Source organism: Augochlora pura, chromosome 3, assembly GCF_028453695.1.
Source record: "Augochlora pura isolate Apur16 chromosome 3, APUR_v2.2.1, whole genome shotgun sequence".
NCBI lineage: Eukaryota > Metazoa > Arthropoda > Insecta > Hymenoptera > Halictidae > Augochlora > Augochlora pura.
Window position 1 is genome coordinate 8,309,462 of NC_135774.1, and position 12,336 is coordinate 8,321,797.

The 12,336-nt window shown below is 34.3% G+C and overlaps 1 protein-coding gene across 4 annotated transcripts in view; it reads left to right on the top strand.

Moving 5' to 3' along the window:
- The window catches only part of For (cGMP-dependent protein kinase for), a 158,858-nt gene that overhangs the window by 138,488 nt on the left and 8,034 nt on the right, over nt 1-12,336 (top strand). For all 4 annotated transcript variants that reach the window (XM_078176487.1, XM_078176490.1, XM_078176489.1 and 1 more), the window contains exon 3: nt 10,757-10,976. In XM_078176487.1, the coding sequence (XP_078032613.1) occupies nt 10,757-10,976 (220 nt within the window). The remainder of the gene's footprint in view (nt 1-10,756; nt 10,977-12,336) is intronic.

Consider the following 12,336-nt stretch of genomic DNA (forward strand, 5'->3'; position numbering starts at 1 on the left):
TAGCCAAGCCATGAAATCTTAGTTAACCGCTGATTAAAATAATTGTGATAGCTGAGTCCGCGGAGATAGCGACGATTCAACGCGGTAATGTCGCTGTAATTTTCGGTACAGTCGTTCCGCCTTTTTTGCGGCCTACTTTATTTCAACCATAAAGGTGGACTCTTACTATAACCGCCATTGCGTTGCGGATTCATTCTCCTGCTGATTATATTCATCTTTTTGCAAATCAAAGATGGCGTTTTGCAAATGGAAGACAGCTTTTTCGAAATCGAACGAAACATTGTACACAAATTACATTAATCTTTTTCAAAATAAAACTATCACGTCGTTTCTAAATCAAATTCACAATTTTGTTTAAATTAAGTTCACTTTTCTTCCGAATTAAAATCGCTCTTTTATAAAGGAGATTCACCTTTTTTAAATAAATGTCATTTTTTTCCAAATTCAAAACACAAATTACCCTCATACCAAATCAGATTCACTTTACTAAAGCAAATTCACCTTCGTCGAAATCAATTTTCTCCTTTTCGAAATCAAATGAATCATTATTTCAAATCGTATTCGCCTTTTTTTCAAATTAAATCCACCTTGCTTACAAATGAAAGCTATATCAAGTTATATTCCTTTTCTTTCAGGTTAAATACACTTTGTTTCAAATCAAATTCATCTTTTCATAGTCCTTACACGAAAAGAAAGCAGCTTTCTTATTAGTTGCCCCATTGTCGTAACTAGTAAGAGGAGGAACATAAAGACAAAAGTGTCTTCTTGTCGCGTGAGGACTATACCTAAATTAAATTCGCTTTCTTTTAAAACAGATTTCCCTATTTTCTAAATTAAATTCGCCCTTTCCTTAAATGAATTTCACTCTTCAGTAAAATAAATACTCTACCTTTTTAAATCAAGTTTGCTTTCTTCCAAATCATATTTATTTAATTCCAAATCAAATTCACTTTATCCGAAATTACAGTCGCCATCTTATAAGTCAAATCCATCTTTTTCATATTTTGTATTTTATTACTGTATTTTGACTGACGAATGTGATATTGTCGGCTACGAGGTAACTTCGATATGGGTTTGAGTTGAAAATGAAACGAGCGGATTCGGAAATTGTACCTTTTTTCGGTAGTAGTAGGAGAACGGTTGCCTTAATTGGTTTCAAAACACGTCGAAAGAGCAATTGATCGCCCCAACTAATGCCCCCCCCCCTCCCCCCGCAGGTAATATTCGCGCCCTCGAGTGACGCACACCATGAATCCGCTTGCTTAAGAACCGATCATAGCAGGCAATAAACCAGGAAAAGCGCCTCGATTTGGCTGAGCATTCAATGAATGAATGAGGCTATGAGGACAAGCCCTCATGATTGGCGTATGGTGACCAATTGTGGGTCGTAAAGCAATAAATGTGAAGTTTTAAAGAAAGTTCTGGATTTTCGGAGTATGTACTGCGTGCTACACGGACCAGATGGGGACATAAAACAATTCGATTATTTTATGACTCGATCTTCAGTACGGAACTAGTTCTTCCGAATGTTGTTCTTCTACTTTGTTCTTTTAAACTATCATAATAAAAAACGAGTTCAATGTAGAATTGTTCTGAACTTTTGAATTTTAATGTATGTATGTAACAAAGAACTGTAGATGCATATTTCATAATACAAATAACTCGTTTTGTCAGAGTTATGATTGCGACAGAATGATCGATAAATATAGTTCGTAAAGTGAGCCTTTGTCTGACTAAGAAGGTCATGCAGTTCTTGGATCTTGTGTTGGCTTACACTGTTCGATTATCTTCATTCAGTTTCTATCTGCGAAATAATTTGCAAAAGGTATTTGAATTTATATCTGTATTATTTAATTCGCGTTAGCCGCAAAATAAATTTAATTTTTAAAGAGATGAAAGTGAAGTTCAAAAGGACTATGTAATTGGATTTCATGAAAGATTGATACGACTTACAAATGGCTGAATTGGATTTTGTAAAAGATTTGTATAACCTACGGGAATAAAATTTTAAAGCAACTTGTATTTTATAGCGTGTTAATGTCACCTGCAAAAGAATAAAGTGGATTTTAGAAAAGATCAATATAACCTGCAAAATGAATTTGAAAAAAGCTACGTATGTTTTACAATAGCATAGACTGGATTTCAAAAAAGTTGAGAATAACTTGTAAAAATGACAACTTCGAGACGCAAAACTTGCCTATTCTAGAAATTAAGTAAATGGAAAAGTTAAATCCGGTGGAAAGGAAATAGAAGAAACAGTGGATTTTATATAACTGGTTGAAAAATTGTTTATTAATAACAAAGAGAGTAAAAACATGAAATACGTTGATTAATTAAACAGATTTCATGATTCTAAAAACTTTAGATCTATTTCCTGCATCGAACGATCACTTTGTAATTTTTAAATAAACTTATACGATCATCGTGTTGTATTTTGCAAAGTCTTCAAATATATTTGACATTGTAATTATTTTAATAAATCACAAGTAGACTGCGAATTTTGAGCGTTTATTTGAATATAAAAACTTATATTGTATAACTTTTTCTATAGCGGAATAAAAAGAAAAATAATTAAATAAATATAAAATGAAATAATCATATATAAAACTATATGTACGATACGATAGAATGTTGGTAAGTGTTTCAAGAGTCTGCAAACAGTCAGAGATAGCGAATCGCAAATTAGAAGTGAAAAGAACCTTGATTGCAAGACGTATCGTGTAGCAACTTATGTAAATGAATAAGTTCTTGTTCAGGCATTAGTGTATTGCGTTACGGTGTTGCATTGCGCACAATGCATCAGGGTCTCGGCGCCCATAGATTTTCGATCTCCCCATCCTATTTTACGAAACTCTCCAGATTTTACTTTCCGCCTCTTCTGTATGCTAATGGTATGTAGCCGGGGCCTCGCAGATCCGACGCGATTTCAATTGTTCTGGATCTAATCGAAATTTCATTCGCCTAATTAATCATTCAACGGATACACGCAACGAACAGTCGTACTACTCGTACGACGATACACAGTGACCTTGATTGGAGAGCTTCGAAAGCGTAAACCCATTGTTAGAATGGCGTTCTTTTAACGAGGATTGACGTAAATTAATCTATAAGAAATTTATAACAGAATATCAAACGCTGATCATAAATTGCATACTAAACAAAGTGCACTAGGATTATAAATAGCTTGATTTTTTTACTTCGTGACAATGATTATAAATTCTCGCATGTTCCATTGGAGTTTGTAGAAGAAATCTGTTTCAACAGAAATTGCTAAATGGAATTAAAAATAATTTTAAACGTGCTTAGAAATGACTTTTACACCGATGACGCATTTTCTGTGAGAAATCAACGAATAATCATAATTTTGTAACAGAATTGTAAATGCCAGTCAGAAAGAATTGTTGAATTATTTATAATTCGAATTGATCTTAAGAAAAAGAATAATATAGTAGAAAGTTTAGTATTTATTGCTATCGTATTAAAGGATAATCATGATTTTGTAACAGAATTATTCATGTCAATCGGACGGAATTGTTAAATTATTTATAAGTCGATCAGATCTTAAGAAAAAGTATAATATAATAGAAAGTTTGGTATTCATTTATATCGTATTAAATAATAATCATGATTTTACAACAGAATTGTTCATGTCAGTTGAACGGAATTATTCAATTATTTATAACTCGATTTGATATTAACGAAACGAATACCGAAAAAGAAAGTTTAGTATTTATTATTTATCGCATTAAATAAAATAGATTACTGTATTCTTAACTGACTCTTCAAATGAAATGTACATAAATAAAGTACATGATAACCCTAAAGGTTATATCGTCCATCTGTGATACGAATTTATAATCAGTTTAAATTGATTTTCTACGACTTTCTCTCCAAACGAAATGGAACGTGTGAGTTTCTCGAATTTTAATTAAGCAGATTCCTACACGTGCAGTTAAAAAAAATATATTGCATTTCTATTACTGTTTTCGAGGAACTGTTGAGTTAAGTAGAGGCAGTGTCATTCGTCTTTGGTTAACGATGCGTTTCATACAACTTTCTGTGCTAGACCGCAGATTCTTATGCACTTATAGTAAAAACGAACAGGTCAGGCGCCAAATATTAAAAACCTTTAAAGGATTTGAAGATACTATTGTATTATCTTCCATTTATTATAATGACTATGATAAAAAATAAATTACTATATATATAATATTATTATGTTTTATATACTTTGTATTTAAAGTTAAATTAAATTGTACGTACTAGTATCGTACATACATTAATTTTATTTATATTTATCTCAATTTGCACATTTTATATCGAAAGTTAGATTAGTTTGTATACAACTAGTATATCGCACGTTTAGTTTATTTATGGTTATCGTATTTATTATATTTTATATATTTTATATCCAATGTTAAATTAGTTTGTACATACTCAGTTTATCTATGTTTCTCACATTTTATATATTTTATATTCACAGATAGATTAGACTGCCCATTTCATTATATCTCATGTTCAGTTTATCTATGTTCATCATGTTGTATATATTATATGTTCAAAGTTAGATTAGATTACACATTAAGATATAGGTTAAACATCATCTACTTACCTCGCTTCTGTCTCAGAATTTGCTATAAACAACCTGCAGATTTTATTCATTTATGACAAGAGTGAGTGGGTCGAATAAAAACCGGTAAATGCCCGAGAAAACATTAACAATGTCAGTGAACTACTTTCCAATTATTAAAAATGTTAAGAACGAAGATAAATTTCGATTTAATCCCCGTTCGTTGCTATCAAGGTAGAGGATTTTTATTTTGCATAAAGGTCTGCAATCGAGTTGCTGACCTTCTGCAACAGTCGAGTTGTTGCCCTATTCATGAATATGAATGTAAATCAGTGACTGCAAATGCAAAAGTTTAAGAGATACTGAGAACGTTAACATATTCATTTGAACTTACTCAAATTATTCACGAAAAAAAACAAACTTGTGCTTCGTTCTCGTATCATGCAGTTGACGTGGACGATTTTCATTTTGCAGTCTAACAAAATTAGAAAAAAGATTAATAAAATACAAAAATTGAGATGCTAATGAAACTAAAAACAATGATATTAAAAACAGCGATCCAAGCGAAAGTTTTTTCGCCTGCGTAGTGTTGATAAAAACATCTCGCCGCGCACGCAGCAAAACAAAGCTATCGAGGACTCGAAAGAAAACTCGGTAAAACCAAAAGTCTTTGTAAATGTAGCTCGTACACAGTCGACGGAAGATCGCGCGGAGATCTTTATGGTTTCGGAACTTTCTATCTTCGAGTCGTGTATGGACGTTCACAAGTAATTACGATCGGCATCGCGCGTAAAACGAGTTTGGAAAAGAGGTGCATCCGAGTTCGACGGTGGTGGGGGAAGAAAAGGATCCTTTTACTTTCCTGAAAGAATATCGCGACGTAATAAATGTGTTCGCAAATATACTTTCTATTTCCGTTCGAGGTCCGTTCCCACCGGGAACTGCCGGAGAAAACGAGAGGCCCCCGTTGCACCTGAAGGTTAAACGTTCATCATCCGCAACGAAAGCCACGTGGTCCCGATAAAAATTCTTCGCGTGACGGATGCCCGAGAAAGCTATTTCCTCGTAAGCTATAAATAACGATGCCGAGGAGCGTTTCAAAGGACAAGGTTTCGTTGCCCTGCCGCCGCAGCTTTGATACTTTCAAATTGCCGCCGACACGACGTTTCACTAAAATGGCGACGACCCTCGGCGCGCTAACCTTTTCCAGCAAAGATCTCGTCGTGTCGCTTCTTTAAAGCTACTCTGATGCTTCACCGATGCACTATATGCTTCTTCGGCGAGTCGATCGTCTACTCGAGAAACACGTGACCTCGATAAAATGAAAGATGTTTAGATTAACCGTCTACGATGTTTCGGATTTTCACGATTTAGAGCGTGTGTTAGGGTGACTTTTTAATTACCACCCTGTTGAATTTTTTATTGACTCATTTTTAACCCTAAAACGATCTCATTTTATTTTTTCAGTATAAATAATAGCCTAGGTTTGTGAGTGGCCCGAAATAAAATCTTAATAATTCAAAAATTTCTTATTTAAATACTATTATATTCTTATTCTTAAAGTAAAGTAAAAACAACCCCCGTGGCTTCATTCGAAGGTTAAATAATTATTAATATTTTGTATTTTCGTAATGACTATTATATCTTGTCATATAATAAATTTAGAAACATTGTATTATACAGGTCTTGCACTCAAAATTAATTCTTTTACTTTTGATTGATTATATTCATATTTTTGCACTTCAAATTAATCCTTCTGTGGATCATACTTACCTTTCTAAGATCTATTTAATATAATATAAATAACATTTAATCTTTTAAAAAAATTTACGATATTCCAATTTCTGTCAATTTGGTTTATGAAATCTGCATTAGTACTTGCAGTTTATTAATAAATGAAATAATATAAAGCATGTGGCCACTAAAATTGTTAATATTTTTTAGTTATTCTAAAATACGTAATAAGTTGGTTTTCTTATTTTAGTTTCACTAAATTAATTTACAAAAATCTACACTGCTGTTGGCTTTACAATTGGTATATAATGACGATTAAATAATAAGACCAAGAATATAATCATGATCGTTATTAGTACCATTGGATGAATACAGTACGGTTTTCCGAAGAAACACGGACGATTGTATAGACACGAAAATTGAAAAGAATTGTGGGAGTGTTCCACTGACATTCATCCAGAGTAAATTGACTGCACTAATGGGGACCATAATAGTGCTCATGAGCGTCGGTTTGCGAGCGAATAAGTGAAAGCTCCCGTTCTAGGACAATACAGAGGCGCAAGTATATTCCCTTCTCTTGGTTAGCTGCTCACGAATCATCGACAGGCCGAGAAGCAAAAATGTATCATAATGATCTTGCGTAACGAAGAACGGTGTTTCGTTACGATCTTGAACTATTTCGTGCGTCTTCATTCGCGTTTGCGGAATGATCATAGTCACGGAGCGACTATTAGCTTACCCTGCCATTAGTCCATCCACCGAAGAATTATTATAGTATTACGTGCCGCGATCAATTTGTTGCTGCAACCGTAATTTCTACCTGAGCACGAGGAAGTACGGAATAAAATTTAAATTTTCTAATTAATAAAAAAATAATTCAGTAGTTAAACATTTACAATTACATATCCTATATTATTTTACATTACCAATATCTTGTACATTATATTACATATTCTATATTATATTTTATACAATCGACTATTTTCAGAATAACAATTTCAGTAATATTATAACTGTCGTCACGAAAGAAGAAAGCAAATACAGGGTGACCCATATAAATCGATTCGGTTAGACATCTTCGAAACTGTCGATGATACCAAAATATATTTTGAACGAAATTTGAATAGTTTTCGGGAGCACGTGACCTATTAATTAAAGATATACGCGTCGATGACATACGTTGTGCAATTTTATTTGTTTAAATGATATTGCATATATTTTTTATTATACTAGCCGATTCGACTCGTCATTCTCTTCGTAAAAATATTGGAACATTTATTGCAAAAAATCATTATCGCGGTAAATTCTTTCCAATATAAATATGAAACTAAATAAAAATGGACAATTTGGGAAGAGAGGATACGATCGTGCCATCCTCGTGGCTCGTTTTTATAGATAACGAATATTACGAATGACAATGTAATTGGATTTCTTTATGATCTAATTACGACCTGAATTACGAATTCCAGTGCAATAGAATTCCATTGTAATTTAATTCAATGGCGATTCAAGTTACGAATTACAATTTAATTGAATCGCTTCGTAATTTAATTCAGTGTCAATGAAAATTACGAATTAGAATGCAATGGAATTACTCTGTAATTATAACGTCCTGACCAATTTCATTGTAACTCCGCAAATCTCCGTCTCGCCCGAACGTTCATCCTCTCCCGATTAGGTCAGATGATCGGGGCGCCGCAGTATCGCTAAATCAGTTGAGTTGATTTCGTGCGACATTTTATAGACAGTTCGCAGCGCGAACAATTGCTGTCGCCGCGGATCCTTCCGCGAACGCGTTACGCGCCAGATGAAAATTTATCTACCGACAAATACTTACGTGCCAGCCGCGGCAGACTAATCGGCTTCATTCAACAATTATCGTCCCTTCCCGAAGCTATTTCTGCGAGCGCTTACGTTATCCCAGGAAAAAGCTCGTCGTGTCTGCATCTCGCCAGGCACCGCGGCGATCGAGATGGACGTCGATTCGGCCCGAGGCGGGGATCATCGTCACGAGCGAATATAGCTTCGCGGAATCTCGCCGCATGACAGCATGCCGTTAGTTAATCGATTCCTAGATTCTCACCGATGCACTCTCTCGTTGCACTTTCTACGCCGCGGTTGTCCACGGGTCCACCGTGACACTGGCGTAGAAAGCACCGGTGAAAATGAAACAGTTTGGACGTTGCACCTGCGCGATTGTGTGCGCAGGTACGCCCCGTGAATCGCGCGGTTTCTCACCGTTCCGAGAAAATTGCTGAAAATTAAGTAAATTTGGGAAACCGCTAAAAACTCGTTATAATTTCTTCGATCTATTTAAAATAATAAAATCAAATTTCCACCGAGCTTTTTCATTACTTCTAGGACTAACTTAACATTTTAATCTTAAGCGAGAAACATTGGCTAAAGTGAATAAGAAATTGCAAATTAAAATTCTGAATCAGCAGGTGTCCTACTAGTTTTGAAGGGGGATGTACGTGAATCGTCGGTCGTTCTAATTGTTAAATTGCATATATCCATGAAACGATGGCACTCATTGGCCAATAAGAATCAAAAGATCCTGGTAGCTGTTGCTCGGCGGTGTCTATAAAAGAAATACGTACACGGTGCGGACAGAAGTTGTTGACCGTCATTAACGGTACCATAAATATCCCCAATCAGAGGAGGAAGAATGTGGGCGAAATCGCGTACAATATACACGGTAACCGTGAGTGAACAGAAAACTGCACAGGTACCGGACGCGTTTCATGAATAGGCCCATTGTGCTCGAGGGATTGGGTCTCTGAGATAACTGCACACGTACATTGGTATCCGGTCCACGTACACGTCGGCGAAATAAAAAAAAATGTCGATTACTGCAAGACCCGTGTAATTCTTACGGATCCGAGTGGCGCAATTTCCTCGAATCTTTTAAATATTCCGCGTTATTGGGCAATCGATTTTTCAAGTGTCTCGGCGCTTATCACGTGGCATAATTAGGTGGCCAATTACTGTATGCGTAGTAAATAGCGCTGTACCTGTTTTCTCAGCGATACGCTCGGAGTTGTGCATCGTTTAAGTGAATGGTCGTTTGAATGATAATTTAAATTTTGAATATAATTTATATTGAAATTTGTTTGTGAATTCGTATTTAAATTTTAATTTAAACTTGTTATTTCAAAGTTTGAACGAAGGGCGAAGAATTAATTCAATATTAATTAGATAATATAGATCTGAATAAATAATATAAGATCCTACAACGAACCTCTTGAATTTTTCCGTATAAATGACAAGGTGGGGTCAGGGGTGACTTGAAATAAAATCTTAGTAATCAAAATATTATTTATTATTTTAAAAATATAAAATATGAGGAGTTAGGAAGATGAGGAAAATCTCGATATTTTAGTATTTATTGACACATTTAAAATACAAAAATGTATTTTCATCGCTTTGATACAAATAATTTTAAATTAATATCTTCGAAGATGTATTTTCATCCCTTTTGGTACGAATAATTTTGAATTAATATTTCAGAAGATGTTTAAAGTTCGTGGTAATGAAAAATCAGCCTTTCGTAAAAACGTGTCTCCAGTGTCAGAATTTGAAAGTTGTTACACTCGCCAGTATGCAAATTGGAAATGTGCAGCGTTGTCTCCGGAAGAAACTTTCCGCAATGAAGGTTCCCGCATAAATGTCACGCTGCAATTAAAGTACTCACGACTCTGCATATAAACGAATAAACGTGCTGACCTAATTGGTTGCCTTGCAAATGTCAGTGGTCCTTCGACTTCGCGAGTCGTTTAACCTGTAATTTGATTAAATAATCGAAGAATTGGATCGCCGCAGATTCCATATAACGATATCGGTTGACGATCGGATACGAATAAATTGTGATATTCACCGTGAATTGGTTATTAATATCTACTACTTTATATACAACTTTATTTGTTACTCAACCCCTTGCGGTACCATTTTCTTTACAATTACTATGATTAGAATTTTCTCGAGCGCATTCATTTCTTAGAAGGAAAAGGAATTTTATATTTATTGTGTGCTTACATCTACTCGAATGTTTAAATATAGAAATGGATATCATAATCATTCTTTATTTAACAACCAAACTATAATCATTGTTAACTTAACAAAAAAGAAATTCTAAATAACTAATAACTGTAGATAATATTATCGTAGTAGCGACATTAACAAAATTTATTGAAGTATCCTTCGAAATATTTTCTTGTAAGAAATAAATGATTGTAAAACAAATAAGAATTCATCGCATTTTCACCTTCTTCTTATTTAAATAGTTTTATCGGTTCTGAACAACGTAAAGGAACATTCAAATCATACTTAAATAATTCGAATTAAAAATAATTGCAACATATTTTAACTGTGCTAATCGCAATTTAGCTGATCGTTAGCATTAAAATGTCAATGTACCTGGCCAGAAGCTAACAAGATCATGGATTTTTGCAGAGGGAAAGGTCGAGGTGTCACGCGACGGCAAGTACTTGAGTACTCTCGCACCAGGAAAGGTCCTCGGCGAGCTAGCAATCCTCTACAACTGCAAAAGGACAGCGACGATAACAGCGGCCACCGATTGCCAGTTATGGGCCATCGACCGACAATGCTTCCAAACTATCATGATGAGAACTGGCCTCTCGAGGCAGGCCGAATACACGGACTTCTTGAAGAGGTAAATTATATTTCTCTTGTGATGATCGCTCAAGGACCTACGGGTCATCGGTTTAATTCGATCCTTGTAGTCCCGTACATTTCGTTATCCTTTTTGTGAAAATCAAACACACTTTGGCAAACCTTCAAGATTCTCGATATAGTTGAAACTCAATAATATTTAATATTTGATATTTAGTTAATTAATATTTTTTTATTAGCAATAAATCTTGTTCTTCAATTGATGGAAATACACTATTAACGATATTTTGATATCCTAATTAGGATAATATACCATTAACACTTTTGATATCTCGTTCATGAAAATAAACCATTAAAACGTCAAGTGCTAAATATCAAATCCAGAAATACCCACAATGCCCGTGTTATAATTTACCATAGTAATCGTTAGTTTTAATCTTTTGCATTCTGAAGGTCCTAAAAATCTTAAATAATTTTAAAAATAAAAACGAATTGCAAAGCTAAGTTAAAAATTGAAATCGCGTACCTGGTGAATATAATTTGCAAAATGGTGAATACAATTTGCTAAATGGTAAATATAATTCTCAAAATGATAAACGTAATTTGTGTAATAGAGAATTTCATTTGCATATTGGTAAATTTGATTGGAAGCTGGAATGATTACAATTTGCAAAAAAGAATTAATTTAGATTGCAAAAGTGTGAATTTTGAAAAAAAAAAAATGCGAAATTTGGTACAAGAAAGGTGAAACTTGTTTGCCAAATGGTGAATGCTATTTTCAAAATGATAAATTTAAAGTGACAAAGGTAGAATATAATTTGCAAAATGGTAAATTTCATTCGTAAAGGAGTGAATATTATTTGCGGAATCCGATAAGAAAGAAACTGAACAGAATCCGCAAAGGAATGGGTTTGAAATACATAATCGGTAGTGTTAATTCCAGAGTTTCCAAAGTAAGCCACGAGGCTATAAATTTACATAAACATCGCCAATTTGTTAATTGCATTTAGTAACGATCTAAATGACTGAGAGCAGGTATGTCGCGAACCATAAATCAGCGACCGCAGCTAATCCACGCGGCAGACTGGAAAAGCCATCTGTGTAAATAATAGACAAGACGGATGGTTTCGCCAGTCTGTTATTAAGAAATCTCTTATTTTCTTACACCCTCTTCTCCGTGGGCCAGAACGAAACGAGGCCCATTAATCACAGACGAGATTAATAAATCTCTATTCCGCTGTTATACCGAAATTAATTTCACTTTAGCTTAATGTTTCCATCGCGCGTCATCGAGTACTTTATGCTCGTAGATAGCACAATTTCGTAGAACTCTTCGAAACGTTACACTAACTAATATTGTTATATAACATGTCTTTCCCTGTTCAGAAAAAATTGTAAAA